Source organism: Eubalaena glacialis, chromosome 11 (assembly GCF_028564815.1).
Source record: "Eubalaena glacialis isolate mEubGla1 chromosome 11, mEubGla1.1.hap2.+ XY, whole genome shotgun sequence".
NCBI lineage: Eukaryota > Metazoa > Chordata > Mammalia > Artiodactyla > Balaenidae > Eubalaena > Eubalaena glacialis.
In genome coordinates, this window is record NC_083726.1 from 114,336,059 (window position 1) to 114,361,046 (window position 24,988).

General features: G+C 56.8%; 1 protein-coding gene across 2 annotated transcripts; it reads right to left on the minus strand.

The window, feature by feature from the left end:
* Window positions 1-1,180: 1,180 nt before the first annotated feature.
* On the minus strand, window positions 1,181-23,521 carry SLC6A12 (solute carrier family 6 member 12). Of its 2 annotated transcripts, none has more exons than XM_061205944.1 (16): window positions 23,432-23,521; window positions 21,266-21,349; window positions 18,820-19,097; window positions 14,404-14,538; window positions 12,733-12,873; window positions 11,899-11,986; window positions 10,779-10,911; window positions 9,470-9,604; window positions 8,096-8,199; window positions 7,722-7,846; window positions 7,281-7,393; window positions 6,726-6,863; window positions 5,855-5,957; window positions 4,066-4,166; window positions 3,428-3,598; window positions 1,181-2,221 (listed from the first exon to the last, which is right to left on the minus strand). In XM_061205944.1, the coding sequence occupies exons 3-16, from the start codon at window positions 19,040-19,042 to the stop codon at window positions 2,078-2,080; spliced, it is 1,854 nt and encodes a 617-aa protein (XP_061061927.1). In that variant the 5' UTR covers window positions 19,043-19,097; window positions 21,266-21,349; window positions 23,432-23,521; the 3' UTR covers window positions 1,181-2,077. The 2 variants fall into 2 exon arrangements, with proteins under 2 accessions (XP_061061927.1, XP_061061928.1); XM_061205945.1 differs by lacking the exon at window positions 23,432-23,521 and adding an exon at window positions 22,045-22,138.
* Between the last annotated feature and the right edge of the window lie 1,467 nt (window positions 23,522-24,988).

Genomic DNA, 24,988 nt, shown 5'->3' on the forward strand with positions numbered 1-24,988 from the left:
GCCACCAGGCGGCAGCAGAGGGCACCATGCCTGCCCCACTCAGGTCCCCAGTTCCATAAATGAGGGCGATCTGGCTGGCGCAGATTTCCTCTCCATCCCCTTCTGCTGGACCTCCTTCTTTACCCACTGACTCGCCAATAAAAGTGAGTACCAGGGACTTCCCTGGTGGCGTGGTGGTTAAGAATCCACCTGCCAATGCAGGGGACACGGGTTTGAGCCCTGGTCTGGGAAGATCCCACATGCTGCAGAGCAACTAAGCCCGTGCGCCACAACTACTGAGCCTGCGAGCCACAACTACTGAGGCCGTGTGCCACAACTAATGAAGCCTGCGCACCTAGAGCCCGTGCTCCACAACAAGAGAAGCCACTGCAGTGAGAAGCCCGCGCACCGCAACAAAGAGTAGCCCCCGCTCGCCACAACTGGAGAAAGCCTGCGCGCAGCAACAAAGTCCCAACGCAGCCAAAAATGAACAAATTAAAAAAAAAAAAAGTGAGTACCAGTGCGCGAGCAGTCCAGAGGGAGGCAGAAGGGAACGTCCAGAACCCAGGGGTCTGGACATCTGCTTGTGCCCAGGGTGCCAGCATCCCTATTCTCACAAGCTGAGAAGCCCTTGCAGATCTGGGCGAAGGATGGCGGATGATCTGAGGATGCCTGGGGCTGTGAGGCTGGAGCTCACCCTGGCTGGACCACAGACTTTTCCTCCAGTCACCAGGCAGTGACATCTACCTTCACATCACTGCAGGCGGTGGCCCTTCTTCCAGACCCCAGGTTCTCCCCAGGAAACTGTCCAGAAGTGGCCTACCCCCCACAGACCCCCACCCCTTGCCGTTGGAACACAAGACCACAGAGCCTCCTCCAGGAAGCCTTCCCCAGCCAGGGAAGGGTCTGGCGTGGTTTGGGAGGGGCCTGGGGAGAGAAGCACCCCAGACCTCTCTCCGTGGGGGTCTGGGGGTGGCTCTCCCAGATGCCCAGGCATCCCCTGGGGGAGGGGAAGTGGAAAGTGGGAAGAAGACCAAAGTCCAGGGAGGAAATCCGGTCAGAGGGGTATGGGCTGGTGGAGGAGCTGCCAGGGTAGGGCTGCCAATCCGGATGGGCTGCTCACCCCCCGCCCCCAGAGGGAACTCTCTCCCTGCCACCCCAAGAACCACAACGAACAGAAAGAAGGCTGGCACACACGGCAGGCGATCCATGGGTGCTTGTTAACAAGGCAGGAGGGGGCAGTGGGAGGGACACCGGCCTGAGAGCAGGAGACCCGGCTTTAGTCGTGTCTCTGGCCCCGAGGAGCTTCATGAACTCGAAAAATCATTTTGTCTCTTGGGTTCCTCAGTTTCCTCACCCATGAAGTCGGGGTCGGGACAAAGGCAGGATGGCAAACTGAGCTGCCAGGGGCACTGTCTTTGGAAGGCTGTCAGCTGGGGAAGAACCTGAGATCGACTAGCCATGTCTGTCCTGGGTGCAGGCCCGTGGTCGTGCCTATTTGCCAAGTGCGGGGGCCATCCTGAGCCCCTGCCACCCCAATGCTCTGTGCGTTAAGGACAGCACTGCAAGGCGGGCGTGGAACTAGGGCTGGAGCTGGGGACACCTTGAGACACCACCTCCGGGAAAACGCAAGACAACGGTGGCCGTTTCTCTGGTTCCTTCCCGCGGGCTCCAGGACACTAAGCCAGGTGAGGGAGCCCTCCAGTGGAGCGTCAGGATCCAGCGTGGGGTGTTCAGTTGTCACATGCAACGTGGCGCGTATCTCTATGGGCGCTACCCTCCCCAAGCACAGAGATCGCAAGTGCTAAGAGGAAGCCTCCCTACACTGGGTGGTCCCGCTGTTGCACACTGCAGTTGTTCTAACCAGACGGTGGGCTCCAGAAAGACCTCCGCCTTCACAGATAAGACGGGGTGTTCCAACAGGCACGGCAGGCTCCGGCGGCACCATCTCTAGCCCACCGGGAGGGGCTGCCCACGGACATCACAGAGCTTCTCGGCAGGGCTGCGGGAGGGGGCAGAGGTGAAGGCTGTCCGCCGGGGGCACAGGGGCCCTGACCCAGCTTCCTGGCTCAGTAGCCACCTGGTTTCCGGCCACATCCTACAAGTGCGTCTCCTTCTCCCCAGCCATGAGACCCGCCTTCGTTGGGGAGGGCCCGCAGTCCTGGCTGCTGCCACCGTCCAGACACAGGTATCGCTTGGGCTGTGGCAGGCTGGGGTCAGGGGTGACGAGCTGCCGCAGGCGCTGTGGGGAGAAGAGGAGTCAGTGGTGCTGGTGGCAAGAGAGGCAAAGACGTGTCCTCGTGTCTGTGTCCCCAGGGCCCAGCACGCAGCTCAGCGTGAGTGAGTGAAAGGGCACAGAGCGCGAGAAGCGAGAAGAGGCAGTAACGTGTGACCGAGCGTGTGAACCGCCTGGCTCCCGTCCTGGCTCCCGTCCTGGCTCCCGTCCTGGCTCTGTTACTGACGCCTGTGCGGTCGTAGGCAACCCACTGAACCACACTGTGACTCGTCTGTAAGATGACAGCACACACCTCAGAGAACAGTGCCTGGCACAGGGTTAAGTGATCAGCGAGTGCCTATTTTGTTCTTGTTGTTACTATTCTTATTGCTACTATTATCATACGCTCAGTAACTGTCTAGTATCGTTCTTCCTAGTAGTAGTCCTACGATTACTACAGTTATTGGTGCCATCTCCTTCTTGCCTTGAATGCAGACGTGATGACTGGAATCATGACAACCTTCCTGTGACCATGCGGTGATAAGCATGATGATGAAAAGACAACGTGACCAGGATGGAAGTGCAGGAATAGAGGAAGCGTCTGGTCCCTAACGGCCTCTTTAAGCAGCTGAACCAAATGCCAGGATCCCCTGTCTCTGGTCTTCTTGATATGTAAGAAGAAACTAAGCCCGTTTGCTTATTGCAGGTTGGGTTTTCTGTGACTTGTGGGCGAGATAGATTTCCACAAATGTAATGTCTTTGTGGGACACTGGTTCTATCCCTTCCAGGAAGACATGTCCCGAACCCTAAACAGGGAGCCTTTTGCATATGGTTCGCAGGCAGGGTTGAGAGGAGGAAAGAAGCCGGGAGCCTGTGTGGATGAACCATGGCTGCTGGTCACCAGTTTCCAGGAGCAGGAATCTGTGCTCTATGACCCCCTGCGTCTGGCACCTTGTGTTCCTGTTTGTGACTTACTTTCCCCCTTAACCCTTTGACAGCTGCCCTTGGTCAACCTGCCCAGATGATCTGCTGGAGGTCAGATTCTGAAGGTCTAGGACTCTAGGACTCTTGAACATTTCTGAAAATGAAGTCCTTCTTCAAAGACCCTTCTCCTTAAGATTCCCTTAGACCGAAGGGCAGCCTGGCACTCAGAGCTGGCCCGGCCGTGGTGTCCTGCCCAGAGTCCAGCCCCTTCGGTGCCCTCCTTTGATGCGCCACTTCCCCAGCCCCTACCTTCTTGAAGGAACCCTGGGTCTTCAGGAGGGCGACGACGATGAAGAGTGGGACACAGCCCATGGAGGAGCCAGCCAGGAGCCAGCCGATGAAGTATCCCCAGGCCGGGTACACGTAGACGTTGTTGTATCTGAGAGGTGTGTACTTGCTCAAGGAGAAGAGGAAAGTGGCCTAGAAAGACAGCGGGAGGGGCCGACGCAGATGCGGGAGGGAGCCGTGAAACCCTCTCCTCGGGACGGAGCACAGTTAAATATCAACACACTGGTGCCTCTAGAGATGGAGAGCAGAGGCCATCACAGACCGTGGGCTCAGAAGGCAGGGAGGGGAGACGGAGGAGCTCCAAAGCAGACAAGGAGAGGGAGACCAACAGTTGGGAAATCACGCAGGCAGACAGACAGACGGAGGTGCCGGGGAGGAAGGGATGGAGCAGGAACTAGACCAGATGGTAGTGCTGGTAAAGCAAAGAGACGGGCCGAGAAAAGGGGAGAGGGGACCCAGCACATAAGAGGGCACGGAGCAGCCCCTCCAGGTAACTGGGCAGGCGGGAAGGAGCCCCAGAACTCAGCCCGTGCCCCTCACCTCCCAGAGACGGCTAGAGGCAGGAGGAGATGGGGGGGGTGGTGCTGGAGGGCACATACCAGGCAAAGGCCCGGGGTCAGGAAGAGCCAGGAGATCTTCACCAGGGGCCACGGCCGGTAGCCAAACATGTCCTCCATGTTGTCATAGAAACGGTCAGCCCCTGACCAGGTGGGTGGGGGGAGAGTGTGAGGACAGGAAGGGGACGACGGCTTCGTCCTCCTCCCCGCACAGCACCGTGGGGGGGAAACTGGATCAGGACACGTGAGTGACACTGGAGGCGGAGGGGGGGGGGAGGCCGCCACCAACAGAGAGCCCCTAACCTCCCAGGGCCTCTCTGCTCTCAGGGCTACAGATGAAGACCCGAGTCCTAACACAGAGGAGGGTGTGAGCCAGAACGGGGCTCAGCGGCTATACACATGCTTATTGCGTCGCAGAGGTGAACTCGGCTTCAAGTAAAAATAGCAAAACACCAAGGGAGCCGATGCTCGAGCCCAGCGCTGAGCCCTGCGGGGCGGGGGCGGCACCTGCACCCCAGACTCCAGGGGGCCCCTCTGTGCTCCCAGTGAAGCACAGAAGGGGGCTGGGCTGTGGCCATGGAAACGCTGCCTCTTGCACTTGGTTTAACGTCCTTAGGTTTCCACGTTTGCTCCACCTTCTAAGAAGTAAAGAGCCACTGACTGGGAAAGGCCTGGGAGCCCTCTAGCCACCCCCTCACCACCACAAAAAGAGCAATGCGAAATGCCACCACTAGACAGTCGTCCCTTTGGCTTCTTAACTTCCCCCCAGGTGAAAAGCAGATACCGCTGCTGTAGGTGCAACATATTATCAGCCGCTTACACCTCGCTGTGATCGAGTTTGTCAGATCCTCTCTGAGAGCAAGTGTCGAAAAGCAGTGGGGAAATCAGAGCGAAAAGGTAGGAGACGCGTGGGGAGGGAAGGACGCCAACGAGGAAGGCCTAGGGTAGCGAGATAAAACCCTTCCTATTCGTGTCTCGTCCTGAGGCCCTGCTGCATGGTACCCACGCACCCTCTCTGCCCTGAGCTTCGGGACACTGACAGTCCGTTCCCCCAACGGGTGCAGTGGAACCAGAGGGACCTGCGGCATGATGACGGCTCCTCCACTTGCCTGCTGTGTGAGCTTAGGCAAGGGACCCAACCTCTCTGAGCCTCGGTTTCCCCTGTAAAGGGCTGTGGTGCAGAATACGAGACGGCACTCGGCACTCAGCAGTGCAGTGCTCGGGACACAATGGCTTCTCCCCCAACCCCACCCCACGCTGCCGCCATCATCAGGCACGATCACAGCCTGGATACCATGTGGTCAGCACCGCTGGCTGGCTTCCTCAGTGCTGAGGGGGCCGGGCTGTTGGTGGGAGTCAGTGGAAGCCAGAATTCACCAAAGTATCAGAAAGAAATGCACGACCACCACAACAGAAAAGCCTACGTCAAAAACACAGGGATGAGCTTCCTGTCCGTGGAAGTATTCAAGCAAAGCCTGGGTGATGACTTCGAAAAGGGCATGTGGGAATCTCTGAAGGATCAGACTAAATGGCCCTGGAGGTCCCTTTTGACTAGGATTCCCACGGGAGAAGGCCTCCAACAGCCTCTGCATCCAGAAAGCTGTGCACAGTTATTTATAATTATTCTCACTATTCAAAGAACTCTGTTGTCATTAGCCCAGCTCCACTGCCGTAATGAGAAACACCTGGGTTCCCAGCAACGGCTAAACTTCTCCAGTAAAAAGGACCAGGACAGCAGCACAAAGACCCGCAGAGACCAGCGGGCCCGTCCTCACCCAGGGCAGATCCTGCCCTTCGCGTGGCCCCAAGGCTCCCCCCCCCACCCACTTACCATACACCCAGCCGATGCAGATCACTTCAAACACGGAAAGGAACAGCAGGCACGTGCCACTGCAGGCATAATAATCAAACAGCTGGAAGATGTACATCCCGCCCTGTGGGGCAGGGGGGCAGAGTGAGACCTTGGCCGGGGGGCAGGGGACATGCCCCAGCCCACACGAGATGACAGAAGCCCATCTGGGATGCCACCCTGCCCGGTCCAGGGAATTCATCCCTTGCAGCTAAAAAGAGTTTGCCCCGCCTGTCCCTGACTCCCACCCTCCCGGCCCTCATCTGACAACATCTCTGACATCTGCGAGGCCCCCGGGGACTGTGGTGCACGTACACTGTGCTGTCTGTCCAGCATCCCACCTTCCGGAAGTTGCCGAGTTGCGGCCACCTCACTCTGAGTGTGCGCCCCTCCCTGCTCCAGGCCTAAAGAAGAGCAATGGCCAATTCTCAGGGAAAGGGCCCTATCCCCCCGGGGTTGGTTGGTGGCAGAAGGGAACCCTGAAGCTGCCCAGAGCTGTCTGTAACATCCCAGGAGGGAAATCTGCCCAAGAATGACATCACCAGAGGAAAGGGGAGCCAGGAGATAGAGGGGAGCATCCCTGATGATGTCATTGGAGCTGCTGGATCCAACCGTGCCTGAAAGCGAAGCATCTCTAGACTTTTCTGTTTCCTAACCAAAAAAATTCACCTTCCTGCTTAAGCCAGCTTGTGTTTGGTTTCTGTCACCTGAAACCAAAGGAGAGGGAACCAACACAAGAAGGTTCCGCCATGGGGTCCCTCCAACCTCGCAGCGAAGGGCCGGGCAGGCGAGGGGAATGTGGCTCTGAGAGTGTCAGGGGGTCGCCAGCCTGCAGGCCGCCCCCGCCACTCACCTCGGTGACCAGGAAGAGCCCGATCAGGTAGCACATGACCGCGATGGCGAGGATCAGGAGCTCCCGCCGCCCGCTCTTCCGGAGCTGCCTGGGGAACATGTCCACGGAGGCTGTCACCAGGCACTCCACACAGACAAACTGTGGGCCGGAGGGGGCTGGTAAGAGGGGCCACTGTCTCCTCGCTCCCCAACCCCACGCTGGCCCACAGAGCGCAGGGGGCCCAGAACTGGGGTGAGGCCAACCCTGCCTCAGCCATGTCTCCACCACGGAAGGTCCCAGCCGGGAGGGCTGGCTGGGCGGGGCTGGGCGGCCCGAAGGTTTGGGAGGGCGCGTCCCCATCTGCGGAAGGGTCAGGCCTGGGGGAGCAAAGCAGGTGGCCCCTCGCGGAAGAGGAGGCCGGGCGTCCCCCGACCAGCCTCAAGGACAGGCCCCGGATGCCGGGGCCAGGGCTGGGAAGTCTGGTCGGGGGACAGCGAGGTCGGGGAGGTTATGGCGGCGGACGCAGAAGCTGGTAAGGGGGTCGCAGGGCGGGGGCGGGCGGGGGCGGGGGCAAACCTGGCTGTCCAGCCCGAGGAAGATGAGCATGATGAAGAAGAGGCAGGACCACAGCTGGGACAGGGGCATCATGCTCACAGCCTTGGGGAAGGCAATGAAGGCCAGACCAGGGCCTGCCGGACACACACTCCATCAGGGGCGCGCCCCTGCGTTCGCGCGCGCGTGCGCGCCTGCGTGCGTGTGCGCCTGCGTGCGTGCGCCGGTTCCCGAGAGCAGGCTGACTCGTCCGCTGCTCTGGGGAGCATGCTTTCCACTCGTGCGTCCGTCCTCCCTTCCGTCCCCGCCTCCCTCCTCCCTCCCCTGGTTTTGGGGTTCTGCTCTGTGCCTAGCACGGCCGCCTGATGCTGAAAGGTTCCTATAGTACCCAGCTTCTGGGACCCCTGCCCTCCTGTCCCCTGCCCCTCCTTCTCCCCCGGCCCCAGGCAGCAGAGCAGCACCCACCTGACTCGGCCACCTCAGAGATGGGCACCCCCTGCTCCTGGGACATGAAGCCCAGGATGGAGAAGACCACAAACCCCGCCACGAAGCTGGTGGCGCTGTTCAGAAAGCAGAGGGCGACGCTGTCCCTGCGGAAAATGGGAAGGAAAAGGGAGAAAGAAACCCATCATGTGGGGACATCCAAAGACAGCGGTAAAGAGGAGAGAGGAAAGGAAGTGGGGGAAGGAGCCCAAGACCAGGTACCAGAAGGTGAAGAGAAGAAAGGGAGGGAGGAAAACCCAGTCTGGAAAGGGGACCACAGTGTCGGTTTTGCACAGCTTGGAGCCCCTGCTCACAAAGGAGGAAGGCGCCCTCCCAGGACCCCGCGCCCGGCTCACCTGTAGCAGTTGTTGTGGTACTTGTTGTAGCTGCCCAGGGCCGTCAGGCACCCCTGGCAGATGGCGAAGGAGAAGAAGATCTGGGTGCCCGCGTCCATCCACACCTGCAGGAGACCCCAAGGAAGCGGTGGGAAGATGGGGGGAGCCCGCCAGGGCTTGGAGCAGTGACCGCCCGGCACCTCCACAACCAGCGGCCCCTCCGTCCCCGCAGAGCCCACGTTACAGCCCACGCCCACTAACGCATCCTCCTCTTCCCCTGGGCACTCAGCAGGCACCACATAGGTGCGCGTGACTGTTAACTTCTAGTTGGTTCATCACAGACGGTGAACCAGAGAAGGAGAGGCCTGTCTGCAGGGCGGAGCTGAGGCCCTGGCCACCCTCAACCTGCACGTGCCCCCAAGCAGCCATGGTGGCCAGAGGCCACGGCCTTCAAATATAGAGAGAAGACACCAAGACTCCACTGGGGGGAGTGGGAGGGGAGGGGCAAAGAGTGTGCTCAGACAAGTCCAGAGGGGGAAGATGTCCAACCTCGCACTAGTAAAAAAAAAAAATTAAAACAGCAACATGCTACTGCTTTGACCTTCAAAGTTTAAAATAAATTCTACTTGAATGTCTCATGGGCCTGCAGAAGGAAGGGTACCCACCAACACGGGCGGTCAAAGTCCATAGCACGTGTCAAGAGCCTTAAAAAGTGCGTACTCCCTGACTTAGTAATCCCACGTCTACGTCTAACTACTGTCAGGAAATAATCAGAGATGTGGTCAAAGATTTAAACACAAGGTGTTCATCGCAGCTGTCTGTACAATCATAAAAAAAAAAAACATGACCTAAATGTGCAGGAACGGGGAAGAGCTGAGTAAAAGCCGACACCTGCCCCAGGGTTGATGCCCAGAGGTCATATGGCCGGGTCTGTCCGCCCGCTGCCCACACCAGCTCTAGAGAGGTACCTGGACTTACGGGACCGCAGTACATCCTGGCTGGATGAGTGAGCGGATGGATGGGGGACGGAGGAAACATTATGCAAATGATAAAATGACATTTACAAATGGATTTAATAACCAGGAAGATGCTTTACACTATAAGTGAAAATATATTTATCTCCACATATAATTATCTACGTGAAAACACACACCAGCTAGAAAAAAAAAATTGGAAGGAAATATACTAAAATGCTAACAGAGGTTATAGCTGAGTGGTGGGGTTACGAGAGGTTCTTAGTTCCTTTTTCATAATTTTTTTCTATATTATCTACTTTTTCCTCCAGTGGGCACATATTGCCTCTAAACGGCGAAAAGCAATCAAAGGTTTTCAAAAGTCCAGATCTGGTTTGGGGCGGGAGACGCCTGGGGGAACGGTCCCCAGGGGGGTTCCTACCTGGGGGTCCTTGAGCCGAAGCAAATCTGGTTTCAGGTAGTAGATGATGCCCTCGTAGGCTCCGGGCAGGGTGATGCCTCGGATCAGTAGGATGACCAGCATCAGGTAGGGGAACGTGGCTGTGAAGTAGACAACCTGGAGGGGAGAAGGCCAGGGTCACCCTTCCCCAGGCAGCACGAGCCGCCTCGGAGGAGGGGTGAGCACGGGAAACTTCCCACCCCTTCCTTTACACATTCTGGGGTGTCTGGGGCTCCCCAGCAGAGGATGAGACACACATCAGCGGGGCAAAGGGACGGGAGGAAGGACAGGGAGGGGTGTGAGTTTCCACCCGTAACATTTCAAGAACTCTTTTTGAATCCAGATTCTGGTCTCTCTTAATCCCTTATCCTGGCTGTTCGCCCGCCCCTTGCCCCCTGAGGAGGGTGGGACTCCCCCGCCCAGGGGGAAGGTGAGCAGATTTGTACAGTGATCAGTGGGGAAATTTAGACTGAACTTTTCCAGGCTTAAGGCTGGGGGAGCAGCACTGGCCTGAGCTCTGGGGGGCGGGAGACACACGGGGGGGCTCCACTCTGCCCCTTCCCCGAGAGGGCGGCACTGTCCATGTCGTTATTACTATTACTATTTCTATGTTCTCACTATCACAACAATCCGTGGAAGAGGGAGGCTGCTTTGGGAGGGGGCTAATCAGAGAAGGCGGGACCCTGTCTGTTCCCGGCTGTAACAAGCATGGGGCATCAGTGTCAGACTCTCTGGGTTGGAAATGATGCTCCGGTGTGAACTCTGTACACACAACAGGCCACTTTGTCCATCCTCAGCTTGAGCTCCTTCAGAGGTTGGAAACCCACCACCTCAAAGACTGTTCTGTTGGCCACTTCATCCTAGACGTGGTCTTGGTGTGTTGTTAAACGAGACAAGCACGTCGTACGAGTGTGTGATCCTGATTGTGCAATATTCACACACAACGCACACACACACACGTATAAAGGAAGCTAGAAGCCGACCAGCAAAACGCTGACAGGGATGACCAGACACCCCTCCAGCCCGCTGGTGGCTCAGCTCTGACCCTGGGACTTTCATGGTTCTTATTTTGCTCTGCATGTCACTTACATAAACAGGCCTTTGAAAGTCATACCGAAAAAGAAAGCCTTCCCTTGTGTTGAGCTGAACCCTGCCTTCCTGCAACGTCCCCTGTTCTCAGCAGGCCTCTCCCTTTTACCGCTTTCTCTTTCAGGTCTCCAGAGGGATGCCATGTGTGTCCCCATGGACCCTGGGGGCCACAGAGAGCGGTCCCGGAGCCAGAACCCCTCACCTTGCCCGTGGACTTGACCCCCTTCCAGATGCAGAAGTAGCAGACGACCCAGGCAAGCAGGAGGCAGAGGGCCAGCTCCCAGCGCAGGGCCCCCAGTTCGTGGATGCCGGAGCTGATGCCCAGAACACGTCTCCTGCGGACGGGGAGACACACAACCAGGTGAGGCCGAGGGGACAGTGGCCTCCGCCATCAGGTGTCCTGATCCTCAGAGCTGACCGCACGGGTCTCAGGGTCCACGCCTCCCTGCCCCATGGCCAGCACGTTCCCACCTGTGGTCTCTAAGCCCCTGGCCGTTAGACGACCAAATCACGTAATCCCGTAGGTATCTGTGTAACTCATGCAGCTTTCTCTGTTGTCGGAGAGGTAGAGACAGAGAGTGAGGGCAGTAAGCGTCTGAGCGAGCTCGAGCCCGTGGGGAGCAGAGACCCGTCCGGGCAGTGGCTGAGCAGGTGCTCGGGGAGCAGACACAGGGGCTGGATGTGCGTCAGCATCTGAAGACTGACCGGGGTGATGGGAACACGTGTGTGCCGGCGTCGGTGGACACGAGGGCGGTGTGGATGCCGGGAGGGCGCCCCGGGGAGAGTGTCGGTGAGTACGTGTGGGCCAAGGTTAAGTGTGAGGGCGGGTAGACTTGTATAAGCGCAAGGGTGGACACGTGTGGACGCTGGGGTGCAAGTGCTCGTGTGGAGGGTGCAGGCGTGAGTGTAGAAATTTGCCAGTTCCCGTGGTGTAAATACTCCCACTTCGGCCTATTTCAAGCTACCACCAGGACATCAGGGCACACGGAGCTGGCGCAGACTCTTCCCAGCTCGCGCTGGCCGTCGGCCGTGGCTGTGTACGTGCAGGTGGGCGTGTGGGTGCGAGTGGGTGAAGGTAAGAAAGCACGTGGGCGATGCAAGTCACGTGGACGCGCGTGTGAGTCCAGGTGGACACAGGTGGATGCGGGGTGAGCGTGAGGGTGTGGACGGTAGGTGTGGAGGGTCCCTCATCTCCTAGTGACGTGAGTGCTGGAAAGCATGCACAGAGAGGTGTACACCTGCACCCCCAATCCCGGGCCCCAGACATCCAAATTCCTTCCGCCTGGGGCCCCCGGGAGGCGGCCTCCAGGCCGGGCACCTACTCCCAGAATTCCATGACGGGGGAGGTGAAGTTCACGGGCGGGGCCGCTGCGCTGGCTGCCGAGCGGTTCAGGAAGTCCACGCAGTCCTCTGCAGGCGACAAGAGGGGCGTCAGCAGCGGGCCAAGCGGGCAGAGACACCCTCACACCCCGTCCGCCCCGCTCTGGCCTCGCATTCCCGGTCCCCAGAGCTTCCTCTGGAGCCCCCGCTTTCCAGCGTCAGGAGTTCCTGCTCGGGTGGCTCGTGTGACCAGCCCCCGTCCCTGTGTGCCTCACACTGCTCTCGTCCCGGTGAATCTGGCTGCTCCTCTAGCCACCCTGCCAGCCACCTCTGACCCTGTCCAGACCTCAGGCCAGTCCCCCACGCCCACGTGTGGACTTCACTCCCCAGCGATGGGGGGATGGGCTCGCGGGACGGCCCCGCCTGGAGTGGTCCCCACACAGGCCCCTTCCCATCCTTCTGTGGTCACCCGTCGAAATCTGCCACTGCTCTGTCCGCTTGTCTGTCCCCAGCGCTTGACTGTCCCTGGTGCAGGCTAGGCCGAATCACCCGGGCCCACCGCCAGGTCTTGAGGGTCTGGCACACAGTAGGCCCGCAGTGAACACTGGCTCGGTGGGTGGACGTTGGGGGGTGTTAGCGCCTGGCAGCCGCTTGTCACCCACCGTCCCACCGGGTTGTCGGCTGCCCTGGCGGCTGGTTGGAGGTCCCACATGGGGTCGGCCAGCAGAGTGGCCACCTGTGCCCGCCCAGCTCGGCTTGGGGGCTGTTCTGCCGGTAGCTCCATCACTGTTCGCCCGGCCCCAGCTGCCCCGTCCCAGGGCCGACACGACAAGTACCTGTGTTCCAGGAGTGGGTGCAGGCGGTCCAGGGCAGCTCGGAGGTAAAGGAGCTGAACAGGTAGAAGAGGGCCCAGGCGAGGATGATGATGTAGTAGACGTTCAGATAGGCCTCGATGACCACAGACGCCAGGCCAATGCCTTGTGGGGGGGGAGTAACAAGAGGGTCCCAGACACCAGCGTCAGCCTGGGAGCTGCCCACCGTGCTGGAAGGACAGGGGCCACAGAGACACCGCGGGGCTCATTCACGGGCCTGAGAGGCCTTTACTCCTTATTTTTCTAAGTAAGAAAAGCAGGTGACAGAACACCACCCTAGGCGTTCTCCCAGTTTTATGATATATATCTGAACGTATTTTTTTTTTCATGAGAGAATCTCTGGAAGGAGCATCTCCAGAAGTTAACAAGTGGTTCTCTGGGTGATAGATTTCAGTTCACTTTTAAAAGTTCTTTTCTTTTTCTGGTTTTTCTAGTTTTTCTGTGACAATCACGTGTCACTTGTGAAGTCGCAAGGGACAGGAGGAACAGAGGCACGAGGCCAGAGGCAGGAGGTTCCTGAGTTCGGGTCTCACCAGGCACCCGAGCCTCTGGCAGGTGGAGGGACCCCCGCGTGTGTGGGCATGAGGCAAGGACCCGGGCAGCCTCGGTGGGGCTGTGGACCCCAGGGAGCAAGCAGAGGGCAGACTCCCCATGGACCACACACAACCCACATGGACCCCAAGGATCCAAGAAAATAATCCCAGAGACCCCACAGGGTCCCCATTCTCATCCCACAGGGACCCCCCAAAATCACCACACAGACCCCACAGGGACCCCCAAGGACCCCACCAAACCATCTGACGCCCCAAGAGGGGTCAGCACCAGACTAGCCGTGCCCCGCCGCCCAGCCCCTGGTCAGGCTCCCAGTCTGCTCAGGAGCCAGCGTGGTTCCACCACGTCCACGCCGTCCAGCGGAGGCTTGGCGGCCCCCAGACAGGCCTGTCCTGGGCCCGGCCCCTCAGGGACTGGTATCCAAACCAGAGTCCTCCCTCCCCACCGACCATGCGAGGAACCGCTCGGGGACCTGGAGGCCCCTGGGTTTCCCACTGGCCGCCAGGGCCCCATCACCTGAACAGAGGGTGGGAAAGGACATCCCCACTGCTCACATCAGTGCCAACAGATCCCCAGAGGGAGGGCAGGGGCTGGGAGCAGCTTATTCCCTAACACAGGACACAGCACAAACCCACAGAGACCTGGGTTAGTGAATGGCCTCATTTTCTCATCTTATGAGGTTAATGCAGACACTCCTGGAGGGTTAGGTGAGGACGCAGACGCATGTGACGTGCTGACGTGAGCCCTGGCACATCATCACCATCATCACCATGATTATACCCTGCGGAGGCGTGTCTGGGACCAGGCCACGCGCTGGGGAGCACATTTCCCATGAAGCTGTGAAGACTCAGCTTCAGGGTTCCTCACTTGCAAGGACCCCTCCCAAGACCCTGCACCTAATGTTGTGCCTATTTATAATTTTGTATCGTCCTTCCTGGAGACTGCTTCCACCCAGGTTCTAGAAGCTTTGGGCCCCAGGAAGCCTGATCACACGTCCTAGCTCCTCTGCAGCCCTCAGCACAGGGTGGATGAAGGAAGCGGGGAGGGCGATGGCCGGGGGTGTGTGGCTGGAACGGCACTCACCCTGGAGGAGGGGGCAGATCTTCCTCCAGGCTGTGACGCTGCCCTGGCTGGTGTACTGGCCCAGCGCCACTTCCAGGAAGAACACTGGGATGCCGCAGGTGAAGAAGAAGATGAAGTAGGGGAAGAAGAAGGCTCCTGCCAAGGAGGGGGAAGGGGGCTGAGCTGGCAGCCAACCCCTCAACCGCCCTCCGCAGCCCCCAGGGGCCCAAGACAGCAGCTTCCTCCTGTCTGTGAGCAGGGCCGGGCGGAAAGTTTCCAGTCCGCGCCCCACCCGGCATAGGAAAGACCTTCGAAGGGAAATGAATGATAATGTAGGTGGAGATCCTAATATATGCCCTATTTATTTTCTCAGTGTGCTTCACAAATCTAGTCCATTTATTCTTTTTGGAACCGAAAACATGTGTTCTGTATAATTTGATATGCTTATTAAATCATCAAGTTTGTTACGTTTCGAGAAAAACAAACAAAAACACCTTGGGAAAATGATTTTCCCTGTAATCATTTTCAGAGGGTATTTCCCCTCCCTCAGGCTCTGGTCTGAACTGGGCCCCCCCCCCCCCCCCCCCCCCCCGCCGGCAGACAAGGCCACTCCTCTGCTAGGGGAAATTCTCGGGGTCGTGGTTTCAGCAGCCTCGTGAGAGGCTAGCCAGAGGGCAGGCCTAAAGACACCCAGCAAATTTCAGCCCAGGGCGCCCACCTCCGTCACCTCGGAAGCGTGTACCTGGGTGAACACAGATTATTGTTCATCGCCCAGTCATAACACTTGGCACTTGGTGCTTCTGTGTGTAAGGCCCTCTTCTAAATCCTTCACTAACATCAAAACCCTCCCAAAGCAGCCTCCCAGGCCACAGGTACTGGTGTCATCTCCATTTTACAGATGAAGAAACCAAGGCACAAACCCAGGTGGTCTGACCCTGAGTCTGGGCTCTTAACCACAATGTGATAATGCCTCTCAAGCAACGCATGCTACTCTGTAGAAAAACAGAAAGTACAAAGGGAAGGAAAGGAAAAAGCATTGTATATCCTTCCAATTTTCTGACAAACACATACATATATATTTCCTTCTTTGCAAAAATGAGAACCTACTATGCATGACTTGATAACCATTTTTAAAATGTATATCATGGACCTCTTTTCATATCAATAAATCCATATCTGCGTCGCCACTTTAATGGCTGTGTGGCTCCGTCTCATGCAGAGTTTCTTTGGTCAGAACCCCACTGGCCTTTCTGGTCATCCTCCTGCTGCGGTGAGGACCGTTGCCCACATTCTCGTGCACTTGTCTACTTTGCTCCTTAGTTTAAACTTCCAGCAGAGGAACTGCTGAGTCAGAGGGCAAAAGAAATGGACCTTTTTTTTTTTTTTTTGCTTTTTCTGTCGTAAAATGTACGTAACATAACTTTTACTATTTTAACCATTTTTAAGTGTACAGCTCAGCAGCATTCAGTTCATTCACACTGTTGTGCAACCATCACCACCATCCGTCTCTAGAGTTTTCTCATCCTCCCAAACTGAAACTCTGTCCCCTTTCAACACTCACTCCCCATCCCCCTCCCCCAGCCCCGGCACCCACTCTTCCTCTTTCTGTCTCTACGAACTTGATCATTCTAGGCACCTCATGGAAGGGGAATCATACAGTATTTATTCTTTCGTGACTGACTTTTTTAGCATAATGTCTTCAAGTTTCATCCATGTTGCAGCATGTATCAGAATTTCCTTCCTTTCCAAGGCTAAATAACGATCCAGTGTCAGTATAGGTCACATTTTGTTTATCCATTCATCCACTGATGGACGTTTGGGTTGTTTCCACCTTTTCAGAATAAACTTTTTTTTTTTTTGGCCATGCCACGAGGCATGCGGGATCTTAGTTCCCCGACCAGGGATGGAACCCGGGCCCACGGCAGTGAAAGCGCTGCAGAGTCCTAACCACTGGACCTCCAGGGAAGTCCCAGGGATGAACATTTTTAAGGTCTTTGACCGGCATTTCCAAATTGCCCTCCCAAACTCTTGTACCATCTGCCCTCCCAATAGCAACATGTGAAAGCAAAGAAGGATTGGTGAGTCTTCCCGGGCCTGCTACTGTCAACCAGCTCCGTGGTCCCAGGCAAGTGGCTGAGGTCTCTGGGCCCCTGTCCTCCTCTGTGGAACAAGGGCTCTGACGAGATCATCTTTGGTCATAGCCACCTCTATGTCCGTGACACTGTGGCCGGGGCAAGAATAAGTCACCACATCCTCCCCCAGCGTTAGTTATCACCCCAGCCCTGGCCTGCCCGGGAAGTCCCATTTCTACTTCTTTGGAGTCATCGGTTTAGGCAATTTGCAGTAAGAACTATAAGTTTTAAAACAGAGAGCAAGGGAATTCCCTGGTGGTCAGTGGTTAAGACTTTGCCTTCCAATGCAGGGGGTGCAGGTTCAACCCCTGGTCGGGGAACTAAGATCCCACATGTCTTGTGGCCAAAAAACCAAAACATAAAATAAAAGAAGCAATATTGTAACAAATTCAATAAAGACTTTTAAAAAATGGTTCACATCAAATAAATGAATAAAAGGGGCTTCCCTGGTGGCGCAGTGGTTAAGAATCTGCCTGCCAATGCAGGGGACACGGGTTCGAGCCCTGGTCCGGGAAGATCCCACATGCCGCAGAGCAACTAAGCCCGTGCGCCACAACTACTGAGCCTGTGCTCTAGGGCCCGCGAGCCACAACTACTGAGCCCACGTGCTGCAACTACTGAAGCCCGCGCGCCTAGAGCCCGTGCTCTGCAATGAGAGAAGCCACTGCAATGAGAAGCCCGTGCACCACAACGAAGAGTAGCCCCCGCTCGCCGCAACTAGAGAAAGCCCATGCACAGCAACGAAGACCCAATGCAGCCGAAAATAAAATACATAAATAAATTTTTAAAAAAATAGGGCTTCCCTAATGGCACAATGGTTGAGAATCTGCCTGCCAATGCAGGGGACACGGGTTCGAGCCCTGGTCTGGGAAGATCCCACATGCCGCGGAGCAACTAGGCCCGTGAGCCACAACTACTGAGCCTGCACGTCTGGAGCCTGTGCTCCGCAACAAGAGAGGCCGCAACAGTGAGAGGCCCGCGCACCGTGATGAAGAGTGGCCCCCGCTCGCCGCCACTAGAGAAAGCCCTCGCACAGAAACGAAGACCCAAGACAGCCAAAAATAAAAAAATAAAATAAATAAGTGAAATTCTTTAAAAAAATTTAAAAATAAAAATAAATAAATAAATAAATAAAACAGAGCAAGACACGTGGTAGATGTTCACTAAATATTTGTCAAATTAAATAGAAATAGTGTTTAGAAAGATTTTCTAAACAGTGGTTATTTTTAAACAGGAATGTTCCTTCTTTTTTACCTTTCTGGAATGTTTCTAATATTCACATATATCATTTCCACAAGAGGAATACAGTTATTTTCAAAAGGCAAAAATGAATCTGGCCAGTCACAAATAAACTCATCTAAATGAATTATTCCATTTATGTGAAATATTCCAAATAGGTAAATCCACAGCCACAGGAAGTAGATGAGTGGTTGCCAAGGGCTGGTGGCGAGAGGGCTCGGGGGTGACTTCTAACAGGTACAAGGCTTCTCTGGGGGGTGATGGAAATTTTCTAGAATCAGTCGTGGTAATGGTTGCACAAGTCTGTGAACATACTAAAACCACTTAATTGTACACTTACAAAGGTGACTCTGATCCCTCCCCACCGTGCCCCTGCTCATTTTTACTACCAGCGCTGAAAAATATAAAATTGTTTCTTTAATTAAAAAAAAAAAATCATAGACAAGATAATATTTCTTTGATCAACATTCCTCAGTGGCTCCCATGTCACTCAGAGCAGGGCCCGGAGGGGCCGAGCCGTGACCTCTGGTTCCTCTCCCATCTGTCATTCCCCCCCCTCACCGTCCCCTGCGTTTGGAATGTTCTTCACTTGAACTGCATCCTTGAGACTGGCTCCTTCACCTCCTTCAAGTCTTGGCTCAAAGGCCACCTCCCGGACGGACCCTTTCCTGGTCCCCTCGCTTCCCGTCTCACGCCCCTCCCCGCCCCTCCTCCCTGCTCTGCTTCTGGCCCGTCCGCCCCCCACCATGCGACAGACCGCAGTGGACGTATTTGTCTGCGGTCCGCTGCCCTTTGCTGGAGTGTAACCCGGAGTGCGCTGTGCTTTGTATCTAGCACGGTGCCCGGCAAGGGTGGCCCAGCGTGTGAGCTGAGTGAGGGACTGAGTCCTTCAACCACTGACCGTGGTCTGTGTGGGGCCAGGGAGGAGAGGAGCTCGCCGTGAGGAACCATCCCCGTTTCACAGCGGGGGGGATGCTGGAGTCAAGCTCCCTGCCAGCCTCCCGCCACTGCCCAGGCAGGAGGTGCCCAGGTGGGCACTGCTCTCCCCACCTCAAAGGGAACTCACCTCCCCCGTTTTTGTAGCAGAGGTAGGGAAACCTCCAGACGTTGCCCAGCCCGATGATCTCGCCGGCCACGGACAGCACGAACTCCAGCTTGTTGCTCCACTGGCCCCGCTCCTTCACCTGGTCCTTGCCTTCCTGGTCCAACTTCTCTCCCTCCTCAGGGACCCAGGAGACCACAGAAGGCCCATCCTTGGGAACTGCCACTTTTCTGTCGTCTGCAGCCATGGACGGGCTGGGAGGCCACAGATGGGAGTGGGCAGGACGGCAGGAGAGGCGCAGCCTGCGGGGACAAGAAGGAATGAGCTGGGCGGCCCCAAGGACGCCCGTCACCCCCGCTCTCTCCATCCTAACCTTTCATTATTGTTGGAATACTGTCGAATAGTGTCAGACTATTGATTTTCTTCCCAAATTCTTGATGATATTTACACCTAAAGTTACACTTTGCTCTCACAGCTCTGAGAACAAACAGGGAGCAGTTTGTTCTTAGTTTGCCCATTTTGCAGATGGAAAAATCCAGGCCTTGACGGATGAAGTGACTTGCCTGAGACCATTCAGGACTAGATCGGGATTGAAACCCAAGCTCGGGGACTCTTATTCCAAGTCTCTTTTGATCTTTACAGTCAGCTGCCATCCCCGCTGGCCCTTCTGCCCCCGCTCCTCAGTGTCCAGTGAGTGTCACCCGCCCAGCCTCCGGCCTCCAGGCCAGAAGGGATCAAAGGCTGTCAGGGGTAACAGGAGGTCAAAGGGCAGGTGTGGCCAGGTAACTGCATGGTCTTCCCTGGGCCAGCTGTGTGCTCGTAGCTGTGCCAGAGTGATCGATTGTCTCTGGGTAAACATGGGAGCCAGCTAGCTCCGGGCATCTGATTGGGAGGGCAGAGGAGGGTGGGGCACAAGGCCAGGTGGGGACAGGAGCGGCCTTCGAGGGGACCCTGGTTCTTGAACCTCTGTCCTGAGAGCAGGCGGGGGTTCTGGTGGCAGAAGGGGTCACCAGAGGGATCCTCACTTGGCTGTTCACCTCCGGATCCGAGTGGTCCCCTCAAGGGAGACCCAGAAGTGACTGCTCATCCCGGCAGGTCACTGCCCTCCCCGACTCCCTGCCCTCCTAAAGAGCAGCCACTCTCTGCCCTATCCTGTCCCTCTCGTGGTCTGTTTATCTGCTGCCAGGAGATAGACTGATGCGTGCTCTATCCGGAATCCCTGCTGGCCTCCCCTCCCCACACTCCGCCACCTCCACTCTCGTTTCTGCCAGGAAGACGTGCCGGGCTGCCGAGGGATCCTCTCCCCCAGGCCCCCCGCCTCTGCCTCCAAGGGGCAGTGGGGAACCAAAGTGACCAGGAGCTACCAAGGGCTCTGCTCCTCCAAGGTTCTAGAGAAACACAAGGAATTCTTTTTATTAAAAGAAGAGTCTGTGTTTACTTGTTAGTCCTTTTAACCCAGGCAACAACCCAAGCCCAAGTCAGTTAGAAAGGTGTGGCAGGGCCATCTGAGGTTATGGAAATTTTTGAAGGTGACTTGGAGGGTGCAGGTTATCCCAGGAATGGGAAAGAATGTCGGGGTGAAACTCTGGTACTGGGACCTACACGGAGGCTTCCGTGGCAAGATCAGCCCAGGAGGGAAGGCGAGGAGAGAGGCACCCCGTGGAACCAAAGGCCTCACCCTCTGCTATAAAGGAAGGGGCGGGGGAAGAAGGGAAGGAAAGAGAACTCCAGGTTCAGAGAGAGATCAGCCAAACCCCAGGGGCTTTGAGAACCAAGCCTCAGGTGGAAAGAACAGGGCAGTTTGGCCCCTGGGGACACCTGAACCAACTGTGGATATTGCTACAGAATTGAGGCTGGGGGACCCTGAGGACTGGCCCCTGAATCATTATCAAATGAATGAATGGACTCAAAAACATGGATGAAGAAGCATCAAACAGGAGACCCAAGGTCTGGTCCAGACCTGGCTAGTAATAGTAGAAGTTAACGGGGACTGCCCTGGTGGTCCAGAGGTTAAGACTCCACGCTTCCACTGCAGGGGGCACGGGTTCGATCCCTGGCTGGGGAACTAAGATCCCGCATGCCGCACAGCACGGCCAAAAAACCCCAAACAATAACAATAACAACAAAAAAAAAACTTTACTCCATTTCTTGTCCAACACGTGTTCCCCTCAAGATTGAGGGGTATCAGAGAAAAGGGAGGACTGAAACAGCATACCAGCCCCTGTGTCCCTGTCCTTTGAAGTAAAAGGCTTAAAAAAAAAAATAGAAGTTGACATTTGAGTCAGCACTGTGCTAAAAACATACACATCCTTACATGCATTATTAAGTTTCATCTTCATAAAAATCTTTGGAGAATTACTATTAACTGCATTTTATAAATGAGGAAATGAAGCTCAGAGAGATTAAGGAACAGGCCCTGACACCCCCAGGTGCTCAGTAAACTATTTTTGAATGATTTGAACAAACTTACCAGTACAGTAACTGGCGAGCTGAGCGGCCACGTTGCTGTGTGACCTTAGGCAAATCACACCTCCTCTCTGGGCTTTAAGTCTCCCTGAAAGAGAGAATGACCCCTACTCAACTGTGGTGTTGGGAGGGCAGGGTATACACATGAGATCCATAAAAGACAAGGAGAGATACTGCCTTTGCTCGCCAAGCCATAGCGTAGCCCAGCTCGGGGCCCGAGCATAGGGTCACCAACGGGGTGGCCAGGAGACAAGCCTCACTGTCCCCAGACCAGTGGCAGCTGTTTCAGGGCCAAGTTGTCCTCAACAGCTGGAGGTGGGGAGACCCGCCTGGGAAAGGAGTAAATGAAGGGAAAGCCAGAGGGGAACACAGGCTGAGGAAGCAAACCCCAGAGCCCAGGGTGGGCGCAGGATTTGGGAGAAGAGAACACAGATGAGCTGACCTTCACGTGACAAGTTTGTTCTTTTTCAAAAAGGCTGTTGAGAGGAGCATGATTTATGAGTAAGAGTGAAAAACCGGAATGGCAGAATGAAAGCAAGAGCATGTGAAAAGGAAAGCTGGCCCAGGGCCATGGCAAGTCAAGGGGAAACAGGCTTACATTGCAGCAAGTGGGACTCAAGTTAGACTCAAGGAAGAACTTTCCAGGACGATGTTAGACATAAAAGCTGTACTGAGCTCTCCTTTTTGGGGTTAAAAGCCAAAGGACAGTACCCCACCCTCCTGCCCCCCTCCCTGCCCCCCTCTACTGTGCCCTTCTACCCCCAGCCCGTTTGCCAGGAATACTTAAACACAGTGTTCTCCTCAGTCACGATGACTTCCAGAAGTCTCCACCGTCCCAAGGGTTCACGCCAGCTCTCTCACGTCTCCAACCCCTAGCATCACCTGCCCGGCTGCCCATCTGCTCTGCTAAGCTGGGGCAGGGTGTGGGGCGGACTGGACCTCACCACACGCCAGCGCTCTCCAGAAGCAGACACCCGCACCCACGCCGGGCTCAGGGCCGCCCATGAAGGAAACCTTCAGGAGGCTGACGAGCCCCCAATTCACTGTTTTCAGGGGCTGGGCCGGCAGGCAGAGGAGCGGACACAGGTGGAAATGCTGCTGCCCTCCACGCGCCCCCCGGGGCAGCGGCCCAGGCCCTGGGCGTCCCAGCCCCGCTTCAGCCCACACCCACATACCAGCTCCCGTTCAGCACACACGCTGTTGCCGCTCCCGTCACGTCCCCTTGCACACACATACCTGTGTGCACGGCACCAAAACATGACCCCCGTCGAGTCCTTCACACCCCGTGGGCCGCCCGCACCCTCGATGCCCCCCGGGCACAGGCCGCCCTGCCGTCCCTCAGCCTCCTCCTCGTCCTGGGAGCCGGCGGGGAGGCTGATCGGGTCTGGCCCCTCTCCTGGCCGCTTCCTTCCCACCTGTGGGGCGCCGTCTGTCTCCCCCTCCTCTCCCTCTCTGGCCCGGGATCGCTCCTCTCTCCCCCGCTCCCTGGAGCCAGCCCCCTCCCCGTCTATGGACTTTCCCGCTAGCCAGGCTTGTCCCTGAGCAGCTCAGATGCTGCAGAGGGTGCGGAGGAGCTGGGGTGACACCCTCGTCCTAAGATTCCCCAACACCAGACTTCCCTCTGGCCCCGCTCACGGCACGGACACACACTGCCTCCCAGTTCCCCTCCCAGGTGCCGCCCCCCCCCCACCCACCCCGCACCCTCTGCGAGGAGCTCACTTCCTCCCGTCTGGCTCCCTGGGTCCCGCACAGAGTCCCAGGGAAGCTGCTACGAGACCCGACCTGAAAGGGAAACTGTCCCCCACCTTCTCTCCTTCTCCTCTTCCTCCCAGCTCAGAATCCCATCCAGTCGTGGTCCTGGGACCCCCAGACAGAAAGCGACCGTGTGTGTGTGTCTGTGTGTCTGTGCACACTCGAGTGTGAGCTGGTGTATTGGGAAGTGAAGGGGCAGAGAAATACCACAAGCAGCAGGAGGGACTGAAGCCAAAAGTTTGTGAGCCAGGATTACAACACCCAAGCTCAGGAAGTCAAGTCCTCTGTCCCCAGCCCCTCCCCACCTGCCTCCCGGCCAGAGCTCCCCCACGGGCGGGCGCTGTCCCAAGACGACCCCCCAGAGCTGGGCTCGGAGACTCATGCCCCACCTCGTCTCCCCTCCCGCTCCCCCTCTCACCTTGCCCCCTCTGGCGCTGGCTCCTTCTCCTCTGGTGGGAAGAGAGGCAGGGACGCACAAGGCAGGGCACAGCCCTCTCTCACCGGGGCGGTAGGATGGGCACCACCAACAGCCAGGCTGGAAGCTGAGATCTCGGGAGGGGAACTGGCCTCGCTGACGAGGGGATGGGAGGAGGTGAATCACTGCTGGACTTTTCCACCAAGTACCTGCCCTCTGCGGTTTCAAGGCAAGGCTCTGGACCTTCACAGCCACAACCCTTTTCCTTGGGATTTTCCTAGAGAAGGTGCCACAGCACACCTCAAGAATCTAGAAAGGACCCAGGTTTGCAGGTAGACAGACCTGGGTTTGACGCCCTCCTTTGTCTGTCAGCCAGGCAAGCATCTGAGCCTCTGTTTCCCGACCCGTCAAGGGTGGGTGACAACACCTACTTCACAGAGTTGCTGGGAGGGCTAAAGGCAATCTGGGAGACAGCTTAGGGTGTTGTCGGTGCTTCAGGGCACTTGGTGATGTTTGCTGAAGGGTCTTCTGGAAGCAGGGGCTGGGATGCTGGAGTGTCCCAGGCAGCAGTGACGATGCTCTGGAGACCTCTGGGCACTAAGCACACAGCTGGGACTTGTCTGATTGCCTGACGGCCATCAGTGGTGAACTGGTACTTGTGGAATAAACATCTGCGTCCCCCCTACGTGCCCAGTGAGCTTCTCCAGAACGGGTCCTCATCGCTGTTTCTGAGATGTCCTCACGGTGCTCATACAGGACCGTCCGGGGCCATTCACTCAGGACAGACAGTGCCCCCTTCCGGATAATAAAGACGCTTCTTCGGGCCCAGGTGGTGGGGGGAGGAGAAGCTGTGAGGAGAAAGGGAAATTTCCCTTTGCCTGTTCTTCCCCTGTGTGTTCTAGTACTTCCCCGCAGGGCCGGGGTGTGAAGCGCGAGTCTCCGTCTGTAGTTTTCCATCGAGCACCCCCCGCTCAGTGTCTCTCAGGCCCCTCTCAGCATCTCCCTGAGGCTCCCTGTGGAGAGGAAACCAGAACAATCCAGAAGCCAGGCGGGTTCGGGCAGAGAAGGGCTGGCCCCGGCAGAATTCATACTCTGTTTCCCCTGTGCTCGGCGGGGATGGAGTGATCGCGTTGCTGCAATGCCCTGTCCCTGTCCCCGCCGTGTGTCAACTGTACAGCTCGCTGCAGAGGGGCACCAAAGTCCGTGTGGTTACCCGGCTGCAGCTACTCAGAACAGAAGACCCAGCCTCTCCGGGAAGGGGCGCCAGAGGGAAGAAAACCACGCTGGGCAGAGGGTGAATTTCCTAGCTCTGTCATTCATTCAGAAATGTTACTTCATGACTACCATGTGTGGGGCTTTTCTGCGAGGACCTGGGGATACACATGTCACCTCCCCTTCACCTCACGAGAGAAGAGCTGCCGTGTTTGACCTCGCCTCCCTCTAACACCCGAACTCCCTCACTCAAGCCCACCCAATCCCAGCCCCCACTGGGCATTCAGAACAACTGGTGAACTCTTGGGGGCAGGAGACTCCATTTTACAACAGGTAGGGCTCCCTAAG

Excerpts from the sequence above, each read along its gene's own strand:
- SLC6A12 (XM_061205944.1), bottom strand. The coding sequence starts at position 19,042 with ATGGCTGCAGACGACAGAAAAGTGGCAGTTCCCAAGGATGGGCCTTCT. Across the intron at positions 9,605-10,778 it reads GGGTCAAGTCCACGGGCAAG|GTTGTCTACTTCACAGCCAC; the intron begins GTGAGGGGTTCT and ends TCTCCCCTCCAG. Across the intron at positions 4,167-5,854 it reads CTGCATCGGCTGGGTGTATG|GGGCTGACCGTTTCTATGAC; the intron begins GTAAGTGGGTGG and ends CCACCTGGTCAG.